Source organism: Antedon bifida, chromosome 1 (genome assembly GCF_963402885.1).
Source record: "Antedon bifida chromosome 1, ecAntBifi1.1, whole genome shotgun sequence".
NCBI classification, from domain to species: domain Eukaryota; kingdom Metazoa; phylum Echinodermata; class Crinoidea; order Comatulida; family Antedonidae; genus Antedon; species Antedon bifida.
Window position 1 is genome coordinate 22,271,167 of NC_136226.1, and position 18,697 is coordinate 22,289,863.

The 18,697-nt window shown below is 32.7% G+C and overlaps 1 protein-coding gene across 1 annotated transcript; it reads left to right on the forward strand.

Moving 5' to 3' along the window:
• The first annotated feature begins 3,081 nt into the window (after positions 1-3,081).
• LOC144845496 (uncharacterized) lies at positions 3,082-18,393 on the forward strand. The gene is made up of 12 exons (XM_078702887.1): positions 3,082-3,187; positions 5,724-5,860; positions 7,401-7,551; positions 10,690-10,847; positions 11,030-11,298; positions 12,318-12,431; positions 12,611-12,724; positions 12,843-14,912; positions 15,354-15,513; positions 15,744-15,900; positions 16,594-16,691; positions 16,858-18,393. The coding sequence occupies exons 1-12, from the start codon at positions 3,128-3,130 to the stop codon at positions 16,955-16,957; spliced, it is 3,588 nt and encodes a 1,195-aa protein (XP_078559013.1). The 5' UTR covers positions 3,082-3,127; the 3' UTR covers positions 16,958-18,393.
• Positions 18,394-18,697: the final 304 nt, after the last annotated feature.

Consider the following 18,697-nt stretch of genomic DNA (forward strand, 5'->3'; position numbering starts at 1 on the left):
CTAAAATTATTTTCAGACTTGCTAGTGTTAAAAGATAGGACAGAAATTTCAAAAGCCGGTGAGCAGTCTTAAAGTAACAAGTATACTAAAATTGTATTTTCTCGAGAACTACTTTTTAATTTTAAAACATAATTAGATTTAAAGTACAAGTTTTTTTTATGCGAGTAGTTTAAAAACCCTATTTCTTTTCAAATTCACTCGTTTGTTTTTCGCGTTTCTGTTCTATTGTTAGTCGGCTGAAGCTATATTGTTGTTGTTATTGTTTTTTCATTTTCATACTATTGTATTTAAAAAAATTGTTTACACAGGGAAAGGCGTGAGTGAGGGCGTGTGGCGCATTGCTTGTATCCGTAGGCGAGATACTTTAACTCCATCCAGGTGTATAAATGGGTACCCGGTTGCATTATTTTTTTCCTATTCAATTAAGCCAGAAATCATGAATCATTCATTACCTTAATAATGTTTTATTATAAAGAATTGCAAGACAGCTGATCTACTTCCTAAATAATAATATTTATATTGTACCTAACCCTCTAAATAATCTCTCTCAACTATAAAAAAAAACCACATATTCTTGAGAGACCTCGAATCGAGGGCTCCAGTGTAATAGGTTAAAGCCTTTACCACTAGACCAAACATTTCGGTTGGCAAGCGCTGTTTACACAAATGATTTAATCTCGCTGCAAGCTTATATAGCGCCCTCTATAAAGTTTTTATGTCATAATTATTCTAATGAATTATTCATGATTTCTGGCTTAATTGGATGGGAAAAAAATAATGCTACCCGGTTAGATCAGGACGTGACACAACTTTGCGCTGATTACTAGCTGCATTATGTGATTATGTTTCCATACGTATTTGATCTAAAAAAATGACTGGGTTAATAATGTTAGTAATTAAATGCTTAGAGGTTTCACAACATTAGGCGCTATATAAATCCAGGATATAATAATTATTATTGTTCTTGTTATCGTTGTCGTCGTCGTCGTCGTCATCATTGTCGTCGTCGTCGTTATTATTAAAGTGAAATGAATGTGAATTTACATAATTAAAGTATTGTATATTACCATGGGATAATCTAGAATAAAATAAATTGATGATAAATGTAAGCAATGCATGCAAATCGTACAAAAAACATCTAAAATTGCTTAAACAGAGGTATGGATTGTGCTCTAAAATCAGAAAACGTAACAAAGCGTATCAAAACTTATTTTGAATAAGTATAACCTGATTTAAGTAACTTAATACTTCAATACCATACGTTATTAGTGGTAAAATAAATATAATAACATTAATATTGAGAGATATTGTCACGTTTTATCTGCCTCTTGTGGAGTGGGGCGTCGGTCTTATTCCGACGACGATAATCAATGTAGATGGTCCAAAGAAACACACACTACGATCTAGTTCAATGATCTTTAATTATCCTTTCTTTAGTATAAGTACACAATAATAAAACAGTTGAATTGGGTCCTTCGGTGATCTCTGACTCCTGTGCAGCTCACGTTTAAGTCTTTAGAAGGTGGGAGTGTACCACTCGATATTTCCCTGGATCCGGTAGGTTACTTTTTGTAGATCAAGTAAGGAATATGCCAACGACTCTCAGTTTTGGGGGGACTCTTTTTCTCTTCGTTTGTCGTACATGAGTACGAAACTCCCCTTGTTCAAAGAAGGTACACTTGCCAAACGGTCATATAACCGCTTCTGCCTCCGGACGCTCATCTTCCTCAATGTCTGGCTCTTGCTCACGTACAGTAGCTACCTGTAGCTGCAATCGCTACGGCTTCGGCTTCGGCGACGTAGACTCCTGGGGAGTTCTGATATGGCAAAACCTCTACTTGCCAGAGTGTAGTTGTACTCCGTATTGAAGCACGAACTTCTCCAAGCCACTGTATCTGCACTTCCATTCATTTGATTAGATACTCGTTACTAGTTGACTGTGGCGGTGATTGCCACTAGCTGCGTTGCATGCATTGGCCACTGCTGGAGAGGAGCCCTCCTACGCTGTGGTGAGGTTTTCGCTTAGCACATGGTGCACACTTTCTTTGTGTGCTCGTACGTCCAGGTGCATTCGAGGCCAATAAAAACTTTGTTTCAATTTTCCTAACGTCTTCGTTACCCCAAGTGTCCACTGGTAACACCTCGGTGTACTCATCAGAGGTTATTTGGAAGCACAACTTTTCACATTGCTTTCACGTTTTTCTGCACAAAGTTCCATCTCGTATTTCTAACTAATTGCCATTTTAAAAGTTTATGAGCCATCTTAATAAAGATGAATGGTCTGTCCGGATCGGAGTGTTCGTCCATTGATCAAAACGTAATTTTGAACTTTTTAAAATTTGAACGCGCGAGCGATTTCACGCGAATGATCCTGTGTACGCGTGTATGTGTTTTTAATTGCTAATATTTTTACCCTTGACCTGAAGTTTATGTATAGTGAATTTTATTGATATTTTATGACGAGTTATGGAGATATGATTGATGTGATGGCGTATAAATGACATCACGGATGATGATGATGATAATAAGGCAGTTATATTCAAGAGAACGGAAGCATTAGGAAACAGTTACAATGCGGTAGCTTATAATTTACTACAGCTGAAACAATGGGTATTTTGAAACTCGGACTGGACATGCGCATACCACCACGAAAGCACGTCTGGGAAAAGAGAGAAAACATTTGCTGATAAATATTGAGATGCATGTAGACGGTAATTAGGGGTTTTGTAAGAAATACATCTTATTTATTTAATGAATGAATCATGAACTTTTAAATAAATTTTAAATAAGTATTAATTTATACGTTCCGAATAATGTATAATGATATGTTTTATAATTAATAATTACCAACAAAATCTGGTAGAATCAATCATGACCAAGAAATACTTAAATATTAATGCCTTAATAAAAGTAACAAAATATATACCTATAGCATTCCGCAAAGTTTGCTGGTATGAAAAGGTGTATTGATTTCTTTTCCGAAGCGGAAGTATTTAGGAAATCCTTTAATTTGGTGAAGACGATTTTTTTGCACAAAATGAACTCAATAAGAGGTCAATAACTATGGTTTAAGGTAGTTGAAAATACGATCCGGTAAACTTCACACACTTTAATACCTGTTAAAACCATGATGAATTTTGTCTCACTGTTATTATTTTGTGTCTGTCTTTCATTCAAAGTTATCCTGGTAAGTAATTGTATATATTTTGTGAGAAGCATGCATATTAAGATTTACCCGTATATATAGTAATATAATAGCCAATTACAGGTTTCTAGGCCAACAAAGACATTATTGAGATATAGCAGTTTCATTTATGTTTTGTTAATTTGAACTAAAAGTTTATTTAGGACCACAGTGTTAATAATGTACCTACTACAGTGGATCTTCGCACATGCGCGTGTATTTGAGATAGCCACCATATTATAATTATATTATCATTATTTTGAAACAGCTCCATTAATTTCAGATTAGCAATCACATAGTATTGGAAGGGATATGTTTTAGATTTAAATAAGGCCTACCTATTTTAAAGTGGATTGACAGATTTATATGAATAGATACACACTGAAATGGTTACTTAAAATGATTATAAGATAGAGGTTTACTTGCTGTTTAAATAGGATTTTTTTATGTTATTTTGCGTAAAATATGAATAAAAATAATGAAAAAAAAATTAAACACTACTTCATACAAGGTATGAATAAATATGGGGTACACCCACTAAAGAGAAAATATATACAAGTATATTGCAAGTCATTTACAAACCAGAAAAACTGTGTTTCCGTTAAGTAGACCAATTTCGATTTTATTTTATTAATTATTCTTTCTAAAATGGGAAAAATAAACAAGAAATTATCATTATTTTTATCTTTATACAAACATTCTGCCAAAGTATGGTGCTCTAATAGTATGACTACGTAAGTAAATACATATTTAAAAATGTTGTAGGACTAAAGTAATTTATTTTTGGTTAATCGAAAAAGTACTTCTATAGGTACTTTTTACTAGTAAAATAATTTCATGTAGACCTACAGGTCCTAATTTCCTCTGCTCCTAGTGGGAACCTTAGTCGTATCAAATACATATAAAGTATTTTCTCAAATAAATAATTATAAAAGCACAAACATCACAAAACTTTGATTATGTAAGAAGTTAGTCCTTTTTTGACAGGAGAGTTATATAATGTGTTAATAATTTGAAAATAAAACAATTATCAATTAATTTTCATAATCTAAAGCTTTTTAAAATCCATCGGCGGATGTCTTTTTTTACACTTGGTTGTTTTTACATAGTTACTTAATTAATTGATAATTTATCACTTTGAAAAGCGGGACAATCGGGGGTCGGGCGGGACTGGACACAACGAGACGCAAGTAAGGAAAGCTTCACATGATGAACCCTGGACTGATTATTTTTTACCAACCTATGTTTTAAACAATAAACAAAATCCCAATGCAGTTCTTCTTAATCAAAGCACTTGTGTGCTGTGATCTCATTCATTGTGAAAATCGTTAATAAATTCTGTATCTAAAATAAATACTCAAACTAGTTCAGAAGTAAAAGTTTTCAATATTAATTGATAATTTTATCATTTTGAAAAGCGGGACAATAAGGAGACGGGCGGGACAACGGACACAACATCATATGCGGACAATCTCGTTGAAAGAGCGGGGCAGTTGGAATCTATGCTACCATAGTTAGAAATGATGATGATCTAATATATTGATATATGTACACATACTAATACAATCAACCTATTATTAATTTCCTTTTCTTTGTCCCTTCTCGGTCTTCCTCGAATTAAATTAAAGACCGAAGACCACAGATTGGATTGACCAAATTGAATGTTTTCTTTCGAATTTTCCCTCTAATTAAAATTAGTTCATTTTTTGGTATATCAATCACTGAAAATTTGAAGAATCAAACAAATACTGGTAGGTTTTTTAAATACACACAAATTGTCAGAAAGGCAGACAGCCCATCCTAACTCTCGGGGAGAAAGATGACCATTCTGACATCGAATTTCTCCTTAAATAGGGGGATTTAAAGACCACATCTAGTGACAGTCTTTAGACCAAAGCTAAAGTGAGTGAGTGGCCGAGCGGAAACCGTAGGTCCAGTGTACACAACTAGCTCGTGTGCACTTTAAAGAACCTAGTACATCTTTCGAGACGAGTAGGGGGTTACCCCGGTGTGTTAGTACATCACAGCCACTGATCACCAACTGGGCCCTCTGGGAGACCAGTCTTTGACTGAAGAGGTTACCCAGTATAAATATATATTTCAAAGACCATTACAACTTTGGTCTTTAATTGGAGGAAGACCTCACCTGTAGTAATCAAAATTTAATATTTAAAACCAGGAAAGTGAAAACAGTAACAGTAACACTCCCTGTTGGCTATAATCTACTAGGAAGGATCTACGGATGTGGTAGTACAATGCTATAGAAGTACTACTTCAAGGAAGTATACGTATTGTTATCAAGGACACACATTATATTATGTTAATTTTGAGGTTTACTATTATGCTACTTGTTAAAAGAACACCTGTCATACTCACTTTAAGTGTGTCTATTTTAAATATTATCCAAGTTCATGTTATATTAAATGTTATCTATGCACTACATCATTGCACTGTTTGTAATTATGTCCATTTATATGAATGTTACTTTAAAATAAAATCATAATACCAATATTCCAAATGATATTTTTCATAATTTCAGAAGGTAAACGCGACAGCAAGTATTCAGGTTGGCTTGATTGTGTATGATAGCACAGGGCGACTTAAAAGCGGTCCTAGATGCGAACATAAATCTGCTTGTGATAACAAATTTTCAATTTGTCTTCATAATGGAAATAGGTATGTATGGTACGAAAATGTCAATGTTGTTTAAACAGTAAAATAAAATTGACAAAAAATTGTGTTATCCATAGCTAATTTAACCATTCAATGTTTCTAATCATCTAAATTAAATATATACTTTTAGACAATAACAAACGAGTAACGATATTTAAACATTTTTACATAATTAGTTTAAACTTAGGGACTATATTTAAAAAAACAATATTCTTACAACAATGACAATGACATTATACTTATCCGGACTTAAAACAACATTATAACATTTTTTAGTTAGTAATTAGTAATTTACAGATTACAGTTACAGATACCGTATCAATTGAAAGTTCATTCCAAAGTTGATGATGAGTAAAATACTATTCTTTGTTCAAGTCTGTACAAGGTTTGGGCAAAACATTTATTATTTAGGTTTGGTCTGCTTCTAATTCAAAACTCTAAAGAACGTTAATCGTTCTGGTTTCGGGTAGTTGTTTATAGGACGGGCTAATTTTTAATCCAAATAAAACCAGTTGTTCATTATTTTGTTTGTGGTTGTGGAATTCTAAGTATGAGCTATAAGTAGCTTCCTAAATGATGGTAAAATTAATTCTAGGAGAGTAATACTTTAAAAGAATACAATAGTTGTCTTATCTAAAATTTGAAGATATTTATCAACGTAATTTCTATGTTGCGAAATAGAAAATAAACTATGAACATTAATCTTTACAGTTCAAACTTCTTTTCATATTATCATCCTATTAGTATTACATACAAGTATTAGTGTTGATTGAAATTTAAATGAATAGCGTTGTCTAAATTAATCTTTAGTTTATTTATGTACTTAGTAAAATTTACTCGGCAGCAGTATTGTTTGATAATGATTTCAGCGTACGTATGAAATGCGTAATAAATCGTTCTTAATGTCTTTCTTTCCGTACTCGTGCGTTTAATGTCAGTCAATATTTTTTGATTTCTTTTTTTAGAAGGTTTATCCTTTACATTTTTTATATGTAATCTTATTTTCTGTTATATTTATATGTAGGCGATGAAAGTATAACATACATTTCCGTGAGGGCTAAATCTAAATCCGAATTCTCTTTTTATATATTCTCGGTTCTTCTTCAAATCATGTTATATTTCATAATAAATCGGTAACAAATTGCTTGCTGTGTAAATTTGAGCTTAAATACATATATAATCTTAACTATAATCCCTTTTTTTAAATACTGTATTTAATTTTCAACAACCATAATACATTTAAGGTTTAATCATTTCATTATTGTTTAATGTTTATTGTGTTCTTTGTTTTGTTTTATCTCAGCCTGTTAGTGGAGGTTTTTATCTCAGTTGGTTGGGAATTGAATAAAGTAAAAATTAAGTTAAATAGAACAACATTGATATTCGTTATTTATTGAGCGTGTCTCACATTGATTCGCATTCATACAGTTATTGAATTGTTTATATATAGGTTTATTAGGTTTGTGGTACGATTTAGTATAATGAAATTAACTGTCCAGTGTGAAATTATGAAAGCAAGCTTACAACGACTATTTTTTTTCAGATTGAAGCACGAACAGACAGACCCTCCTTGTATAAGCACTCCTGTCATTTATTCTAACAAGAATAACTTCAGTTTTCCAGATCAGTTAAAAAATAAATCTGGAGAAATAATATTTGAAAATCCATTGGTATTCAAATTACAGCAATGGCATGTAAGTTTTTGGATTTTTATTTATTAAAGCTATAAGCTACTTTTTAAACAAAATAGATAAATGATCAATGTGACATTAGGCACTGATACTAAATAAATCTTCATTACACGTTTACTACAAAATACTACCTTATTACTTTTACCTTGCGCCTACATTTTTACGATTAGTTTGTTATTTATTGATATGTCATCAATTTCAACAAGAAGAAGGACGTCATATCACTGGAACACCATTTTCATCTCACAATCGGATCGGATAGTAACCGCCTTTTCCTGCCTCTTCAAAGGTATTGAGGTCAGGAAGTCATCACGATTAAAAGTTGAGGATGGAATGTAACTAATAATACTATTACTAGTACGATTACAACATTGTATGTACTAGATTGTACACACGCTTCGCTCGTATCCACAGGTGGTTCTCGAATACACAGTCATTTCAGCGTACGTAGATTTCAAATGTACGTATCCGCAGGACAGAAACGAATAAATATACACGATTATTTATGTAGTCAACTAAAATTAGCACCCTGGGAATTGGGCCTACTTCCGAAAGAGAAACTTGGACTCATTTAAACAAAAACCAAATTTGTGTTTTATATGTAACATTATGGTTGAGGGATGGGGAAGAGGATGGGTACAAAGAGGAACAATTTTTAAATATATTTTTTTTTATCTACTCAGTAACGAATATTTTTTTTAATGTTTTATAGGCCTATAAATAATATACCACTAATACAGTAAAACATTTGCGATGTAATACTTTGTTAAAACTGTCACTGTCATAGTCGATTGAAATAGTAAAGTACATGTGACGATACACCACTACGACGTTTATATTGTTTGTAATTATTAATTAACTAGATGATACGCTCGCTTCGCTCGAGTACCATCTAGGTCGTGCCCACAGATGGTTCTCGAATACATAGTTATTTCAGCGTTAAAAAATTGGCGACTTCAAATGTACATGCAGGACAAAAATACATGTCATTTACAGGAACGAATAAATAGACACGGTGATTTATGTACTCAACTAAAATTAGCACCCTGGGAATTACATCCGAAAGAGAAAATTGTCACAAAATAAGACCAATTGTTTTGAAACAAACTGAATTTGTGTTTTGTATGCAACATGAGGGTTGATGGATGGGAAGGAGGATGGGTGCAAAGACGAACAATTTTTAAATATATTCTTTATCCATTTAGTAACGAAATTTTAATTGTTTTCATGTTTTACAAATAATAGGCCTATACCACTAAACCAAGGAGGTATTTATACCTCCATGACTAAACACAGTAAAACATTGCTATTTAATACTTTGTCGATTGGAATAGTACAGTACATGTAACGATACATCACTAATACGACGTTTATATTTTTTTGTACCGTAATTACATTATTAATTAATATTAACGTTCAGAAGGAACTGTCAGTAATAAAGTAAACACCTCTATTCGGAGAAAATCGTAAATTCGCTTTAATCGTCAATAAATAATTATCTAACTTAACTTAATTAGTATAGGTCTAATGGTTTTCAATTGTTTCATAGAGCCAATTCATACTTAAGTTGGTTCCTAACCACCAAAGTTGTTCTGCGTTTAGGGCATGTGATCCTTCGTACCGTAGGCCTATCCTCTAATGGCTTTACAATGCTACTCACGCCAGTGAGTGGGAGAGTGGTGGTGTGGGTGGTGGTTTAACTACAATAATAAAGATGGTTGTACATAATAGACGGTGATTGGAAAGGCTAGCTCATTATCCGTTTAAAAAAATACCTATATCCAACCTCTGCAGCACAGATTGGATAAAATGGATCGAATTTCTGTTATGACTGCACAGTACTTGTCTTTACGACGCCTGAGGGAATAGACACTTGCGGAACAGAGATTGGAATGTTCCATTTATCGCAGATCAAAACAGTTGTATAAATGTATATTAAATCTATCAAAATAGTATTTTTTAAAGAAAATCGGCCTGTCTTCAACATTATGATGCTGTACTCGAGCTGTTCAACCGGTTTTCAGCTATTAAAAACAATTATCGTAGGAGGAGATAGGAAAATGCGAAGCATCCTCGTATTATTGTGTGCGGGTATTTTTAAGACGGACATCCAGTAGACAGTGTATACCACGATCGCAAAACACCCCTATTTGGGGCAAATCGTTGAACCTAAATTTGTTTTAATTGTCAATAACTAATTATCTAACTCAATTTAATTAGTAAACAGGGTTACATCAGGTGGTTAAAATAAGTACCGAAAGTATGAACCAACATTATATACCATCGAGTAAAAATTCTAGAAGTAAGGCGCGATTTACCGATTTTTGCCCTTACTTAAATTTATATAAAGTGTATTTGTATGTTGTGCGTTTATATATCTAACAGTAGGGCCTATCCACACTAATATGTTTTTTGTACATGTGTTTATATATCTAACACTACCCACACTCATAGTAAGACATTTGCGATTCAAATGGCGACCAAAAATGGTTAATACGTATTTACAGTATTGTCCAAGTATTGCAATACTATATCTAAAGGTTCTAGGTTTATTCGACAAGGGCCCATAAATTTACCTACATGTACTTGTGTTAGGCTAAACCAAATAATTATATTGGAATGTTTCATTCATCGCAAATCAATACATTTGTATAAACGTAAATTAAATCAAAATAGTATTTTAAAAAAAAAGAAAATCGGCCTGTCTTCAACATTATGATGCTGTACTCGAGCTGTTCAACCGACTCAGTTATTAAAAAGAATTATCGTAGAAGGAGATAGATAAATGCGAAGCATCCTCGTATTATTGTGTGCGGATATTTTTCAAGATGGACATCCATTAGACAGTGTATACTACGATCGGAAAACAAAACAAGGCAAATCGTTGAACCTAAATTCATTTCAATTGTCAATAACTAATTATCTAACTCAATTTAATTAGTAAACAGGATTACATCAGGTGGTTAAAATCAGTACCGAAAGTACGAACAAACTTTATATACCATCGAGTAAACATTCTAGAAGTAACGCGCGATTTAACGAATTTGCCCTTACGTAAATTTATATATAGATTATATTTATTTCACGATCACAAACAAAGAATGGAATTAAATTAAACTATTGTCTTTCATTCCTAACCAGGGAAGCATTTGGTTGAACCTTACAATATGGGATTATGACAAAAAGAATGCCGATGACTTGGTAGCAAATGTTTCTTATCATCTAGATGATCTTAATTTGCAACCAAATAAGTCATATTTACAAAATTCTCGTTACGTAATCAGGGAAGGTCCAACGCAGTAAGTACGAAGGTTGACTCAGAATTAATTTTATTTTATATCTTATATCATGGAGAAATACTCCATGCTTATATCAACATAGGCCTAAACATAAATATGCGAATAATTATTAATAAAAAAAAAAAAAACTTTATATAGGCCTATTTTGTGTTTTGAATTTTGATCATTATACATATTCTCAGGAAACCTAAAAGTAGTACAACCATTGATGTGGCAGTATACTGTGACGATGATTTTTACGGACCAACATGTTCAAAGCGTTGTGTTCCTCCAGAAAATTTTGTCTGCAACATTGAGACAGGTGAAGAAGAATGTGTTACTGGTTATGAAGGACCTAACTGTAATATTGATATAGACGAATGCAAGTATGCGAACATTGAGTGCTCTACGAATGGAATGTGTATAGACAATATAGGATGGTATGAATGTATATGCAGTTTGGGTTACCATGGTAAGAACACAATTAGTTTATATTTTAATTGAACTTTATTACTATGTAACGTCAAACAAGATAGATACTTTTCAACTGACTGAGTCGAGTGACTTTGTTTTCATTTAATTATAACAAATAATTATTGTATGCTTAATAACAATGCATTATGTACCTATTTCATACTTTTTTTTTATATTTTTGAATTCATACTTTGAGAGATACCATTTATTTAAAAAGGGGGCTATTTAACTTTATCATGACGCCCAGAGTGGTGTATTTTAAGCTGATTTATTACTGTACAAATAGGTCATTCTAATGTAAGTGATTTCCTAAATAAAATACTGAGGTAATTTAAAAATCTACAAGCAGTGTAAAAAACCCCCAAAACATGGTATATTAGAATGCAGTAGAAGTAAACTTGAGGAAAAGTAGAAGTGCAAATGCAATCAATTGTTTGTATTCATAAAATCGCCATAAGTTTGTATTTATATAATTAGTTTCCTTAGTTACACATAGAAATCGTTGCTAAGGTAAAAAAATTAGTTGAGAATTGTTATGAACTATCTTGTCAATTTTGATAAAACATTACTAGTAAAGTGAGCACCTGTCCTTGAGGTATACTTAAAAAAAAATAAAAATAAACACCCCTTTTTAAAATACTAAATAGTGGTATCAACCAAACTACATTTTGTACTTTTTTGTCTGCATTAAATGGAATTCAATACTTGGTTGTTTACAGTTCTATAAACAAAACCTGTATAATGTAAGTTTTCTTTGGTTTAAAATACAAGTTTGTGCTTTTTCACTATAGGAAACCTGTGAAAAATATAATGCAAAAATATCAACATTTGGAAAATTGACCGTTGACATGATAACGAAGGCTAAAAATTAAAATGAATGTTGTTGATATGCTTTTTATTGAAGTGCCTATCCATGGTAAAAATTTGAGAGAAATCCATCCGTTTTTTTACATCTACCACCAAATATTTGATTCTTGGCTCTTAATAACATATTTTAATTAACTATTTTTGCTTTAGGTAAGAATTGTGAAAAAGAAAGCAACGAATGCGGCAGTGACCCATGCAAAAATGAAGCAACATGTGAAGACAAGGAAAACAGCTACATATGCAAATGTGTAAAGGGATATGACGGTAAAGCGTTTTCATAATCGTTAGTTTCTAATTCTCTGGTTTTTAAATTAATTAATTTAAACCATGGGACGGGACGCAAACCATTTAAACAGAAGAAAGCACCAACATCTTTTTTTTAAATAAAAACTAAATCAGCTTATGTAGTAAACATAGTTATTTTTGTTTATTACTCAATATAGGTACAAATTGTGAAACCGATATTGACGAATGTGAAAGTTCACCGTGTCAAAACAATGGTTCATGCACTGATCAAATTGGTAATTTCTATTGCACATGTGCACCCGGTTATGAAGGTATGACATTGTGTTGATATTAATACTATAAACAAATTATTATCAATTGTAAAGTTGAAAGTTATACTACCTATATTTTTCTTTGTGATTAACACAATAATGCAATTTCTTTTATCAGGTCAATTCTGTCAAACTGAAATAAATGAATGCACCAAAGAAGTAAAACCATGTTTGAATGGAGGAGCTTGTAACGACAAACTAAACGGTTATACCTGTACATGTACTGAGGGTTTTGATGGCGATAATTGTGGTGACAATATTGACGAATGTGCGAGCACTCCATGTCACAACAACGCAACGTGTTTTGACAAAATTGCTGGCTATTACTGCACATGTCTTCGAGGTTATGAGGGGATTCACTGTGAAAAAAATACTGATGAATGTGCTAGTTCTCCTTGCATACGAGGTCTTTGTGAGGACGGAATCAATGATTTCAGTTGCAACTGTATGCCTGGTTATAACGGAGAACTGTGTGACCAAAATATTGACGAGTGCCTAAGTAATCCATGTGCAAACAACTCAACATGTACAGACAAAATTAACCATGTGTATTGTACTTGTAAAGATGGTTTTGATGGACAATTTTGTGAAAACGAAATAAATGAATGCAATAGTAATCCATGCAAACATGATTCTACTTGTATCGACCTCATAGGAATGTACAACTGTGCATGTACAAAAGGGTATACAGGTGAAGTCTGTGATATTGACATTGATGAATGCATTAGTAATAACTGTACGAGCGGGTCAACGTGTGTAGATGGCATAGGTGATTATTCTTGTATTTGTGCAGATGGCTTTAAAGGGAAATATTGTGCGGTAGACATTAATGAGTGTTTATCTAGCCCTTGTGTTAATAAGGGTACCTGTACGGACCACATAAATGAATACGTTTGTTTATGTCCAAGTGGTTATAGAGGTAATCATTGTGAAATTGATGTAAATGAATGCGAAAGCTCGCCCTGTAGAAATAACGGATCGTGCTTTGATTTTGTGAACTACTTTAACTGCGATTGCAGCTCTGGTTTTGACGGAATCTTCTGTGAAAATGACGTTAATGAGTGCACCAGTCATCCATGCGTCAATAATGCAACATGTATAGATGGAATAAATCATTTCAAATGTGACTGTTCTCCAGGATTCACTGATCCCCATTGTGGTACTAATATCGACGAGTGTGAAAGTAGTCCATGTCATAACAATGGTATTTGTCATGACAGAATCAACTATTTCGAATGTTTTTGTTCACTTGCTTTTCAAGGAACACTGTGTGAGATCGAGATAGATGAATGTGATAGTAACCCCTGTCAGCACGGAAGCCAGTGTACTGACCTTATTGGATCATATATTTGTAACTGTACCGCAGGTTATTATGGACGTGATTGTGAATATGACATTGATGAATGTACCTCTTCTCCGTGTATCAATGGACAGTGTCGGAATTTGATTAACCGTTTCGAATGCTATTGTGGAGGAACTGGCTTTCGTGGTGACTTATGTGAAGTAGAAATAGACGAATGTTCTAGTTCACCATGCATTCATGGAGGAACGTGCAACGATCAGATAGCGTATTATTATTGTGACTGTTTACAGGGATTTAACGGTACAGACTGTGAAATTGACCTCAATGAGTGCCTTAGTAATCCATGTCAGAATAATGCCACGTGTGTAAATGGTCACGGAGCGTTCAATTGCCTGTGCCAACCAGGCTACAATGGTACAAGATGTGAACACAATATTGACGAGTGTTTAAGTAACCCATGTCTACATGACGGTGTTTGTCATGATCGTGTAAATGGATTTTTGTGTTTTTGCCCTTCTGGATATTCAGGTGACGTCTGTGAAATAGATATCGATGAATGTTTTAGTAATCCTTGTGTGAACAATGCAACATGTCATGACTATATAAACTACTTTACGTGTGAATGTGCGCCCGGCTACCATGGACTAACATGTGATGTCGAGATCAATGAATGTGATAGTAACCCCTGCTATCATGGTATCTGTATCGATATTTTAAACGGTTACTACTGTATTTGCGCCAATGGGTTCAATGGAACATTTTGTGAAATAAACGTAAATGAATGTAGTAGTCATCCGTGTTTAAATGGAGGACAGTGTGCTGACATGGTGAATCAATACCATTGTAAATGCACTGGTATATTCACAGGGAGAAACTGCCAAATTGGTAAACATTTTTCTCTTTTTAACTAATTATGTTGTTTGTGCGCTCCATCTATATGGAACACTCTTCCGATTAACATCAGGAAATCAACATCTACAGACTTTTTTAAAAGGCATCTGAAATCATATTTATTTCAACAAATTTACGAGTGCTAGCGGTTCTGGCGTTGCGCCTTAGAACTTATCTTATTGGAAAGAATTCGGCGCATTATAAATATGAATTGAAAAGAGTAATTACAAAGTGCCACAGGTTGCAACAATGCGACGTAATAAACGCTATCACTAGAATATTTAATATTTATAATAGTTGTACAATGTGAATGCCTATACCTTATAAGTAATATTTATAATAGTTTTTCATTTGACCATATTGTATGACCATCGTATATGGCATAAAGGGTAGCGTACTTTATAAACATACGTGTTTTCTGTTCTTTAATTTAAGATTCGCAGAAAGATGGATATAAAATAGACATAGAAGGATCTGCCATTAACACAAACGAACTGGAGGAAAAATTCGCGACTTTACTTAGTGAAAATAACAATATAGATGGAGCTACAAAGGTGGAATGCATGGTTATCTCAACAAGTTTAAATGACCAATCGTAAGCATTTTTAATGTACTATAGCATGTTTTAAAGTTTAATTGTTAAAATACCGTGATGACATAAGAGTAGGATTTACAACATTATTTTTTGTTGATTTAAACAACTCATAATGTGTTATTAAGTTGGCGGACGACATGGATGGGATGTATGGATACATAGTTATAATTATATAGTAAAATAAATATACAATTCATCTGTATTATTTGTCTTGTTGTTTATCGTTCTAGAAACGTCATTACAAGTGTAGCGTTTGTGGTGTTCGTAAATAATAGTTTTGTGCCTGATAGTAAGATTAAACATATGGTTGATGAACTACCGATGGGGGAAGCTGAAAGACAAATGTATCCATATAAACTATACACGGATTCAGGCACTAAATATCAAGTAAGTATGCCTAAATGTATAACGAATTGTTTCTTTTCGATATTTAGGACAACGTGTTTGATGGAAGTTAAAGCAATATAAGTACAACTGATTTAAAATTCAATATGAATACAATATATAAATTGTCATCGTATAATGAATTGATGATATTGGCTTGGCTAATCTAACATTAAAGACCCATTCTCTACAACGTTTTGTAAAAATAATGCATATATATTACTTTAAAAACATTAAACCAGGCCATTCCTTGAATTAAATGTTATGTACGTTTTATGGTAAATTAGAAACGATGGACTATTTAAAGATGTATTGTCCCCAAAAACATGAAAAATGAAGATTATTTAAATCAGACTTTGAATAGGTTATTTTGTAGTTTTGATAAAGTTAATCACTTCCGTAGAAAACAATTAAATAATAAATAATTAAAACTCACACATAACCTTAAAATCAATTGTGATGTTTATTTATATATATGTAGGCCTATATCGCTCAACTAAAAAAAGTTTAATGAATTTTTTACAAAAATGTAAATAATTTATATTATATATACAGTATATTTCATTAATAATGTTCGTTCATTTCTTTTTTTCTTTTTATTACGTGTCACTTGTGATAAATAAATAATATGCATTTAAATCCCAAACTACTGACAGCAACTCCTACCTAATCAAAATGTTCCGGGGTTTTTTTCAGGATTGGACAGAAACATACAAACAACTTTTTTTGATTTTTGCTGGCATCATAGTTACTCTAGTTGTTATGATAATTGTTATTGTATTTGTTTGGTCAAGGTAAGATAACGATTATTTTGGTGAAAATGAGCAGACAAAAATTAATCAAGAAAACAATAATTGTTTAGTATGCCTACTGTATAATATAATTACTATCATAATTTCAATAGGTTTACGCAATCTACGTCAATAGGCCTAATGCATTTTTGTTTCAATTATTTTTTAGAAGGCGAAGAAAGCACCGTCTTATGTTCCCAGAACCGATTGAACTTACGTGTCCTTCGTACAATTCTAACCAATCCACGATAACATCATCTGATTGTTAAAAACTTATAGGCCTAAGAATATAGTTAAAACGGTAGTCTATTTCCATGGACTTTGTTACTCATTTTCATTAGAATGTGCGAATGTTAATACTGAGTAACGAATTGCTTCAGTATTTGCGTTTTTATGTGAAGAGTAAGATGCTATTTTGTGTACTAGTTCCTAACAAAAATTAGAAAAGGACTGTGGGTGCGCTTAGCATCGTCGTCATCGTCGTCAAAGCAACTCTCAGAGCGTAGCTTCTCTAACTTCTCCATGCGCTGGAAGAAGTTAAGTCATGCATGATCGACTACATGTCTCATTTCCACCAAGAGTCTCGGTTGGGAAAGCTAAAAAATGTATATAAAATGCATTACACGTGCGTATGCCACGTCGAGAGAGTGTTAAAGGGTCGATCCCAAGTATGTCCTTATATCAAGCAGAAGATTCCAGATGTTAATTCCTACTAGAACGGCTAATTCTCATATATTTCCTCATCTTAACCGTTTATAAATTAATTAACTTCCCATAATATCACTACGAGTTTCTCCATGCCAGTAAAGTGATAGCTATTACTTCAAGAGCGTATGCTGTATATGTGTTAGTAGAATTTCATTTGGTGCATTATTGTATTATTGTATTATGATTGTTTTCGTTTTGTAATATATGTATGTGATTTAAGTAAATATTTGCCATCGATGGTATACGCAGAGATAAAGTATAATAATATATTAACATTAAGATTTACTCTTCACTCCTTTATTAGAGAATGTAAATTAAGTAAAATCTAATAAACCTAATATCAAATCAAGATTAACAGGAATATACGTCATTGTGGAGGCAATGGCTTCACTTTTAAAAAATACAAAAACCCATTCCTGACAATGGGCTTCTGGTGAATATTTTCCCTTCCAATTAAGGTTTTCAGGTAAAAATGTTTTCCCCGATGGATCCATTTTTGTGTTCATAGTGAACAATTATTTTCCATGGGACATATCTTAAATCTGTGTTACTAATGGGTCAAATGATTAGTAAAGTTGTTCATGAAATACGTATTATCACTGTACAAATTATTAGATGTATTTCAAATGTCATTATTATGCTTATGTGTAATTAAGGTGCATATGGTAGTTAGTTTATTTTGTATTGTTATGTAATGCCGATCGTATGAGAAACTGTGTCGTAAGACCGTATATTGTGTATGTCAAGTTAGTTTATGTTTTGAAAACAATATTGTGGTCCAATGGAACACTCATGGGAAAAGTATTTGAAAATGAATGCGTATGAAATACGTTTTGATAATGGGTAATGTGCAATGTAAATACATACAGTAATTGGAATACCGTACCTGATAGAATAAGCCTTTATAAGCACTTTGAACGCTTGTTCGATCTTTTACGGATAGTTTATGTCATTGTAAACTGAAAAGCGAGAAATATTTTCAATAAAATAGATAATAAATCCATAATCCATCAATTGTATTATTGTTTATTTGTATCAAAGTAGAATTCCTACAAAGGGAACATCTTCTGGACCCAAAACAAATTGTCCTATTAATAGGGGTTAATGAATGTTGATTGTCCCAAACCGCTTAAAATAAAATTATAGAAGTGAGAAAAACAGATTGAAATTATAAAGAATATAAAAGATGGGTTTTTAAAAGAAGTTTGAAAAATGCAATAGAAGGTGCATGAAGTGGCTTAGAAAGATGGTTCCACAGTTTAGGAGCTGCACCTACACAAGCTCGATCATCATCATAGGTC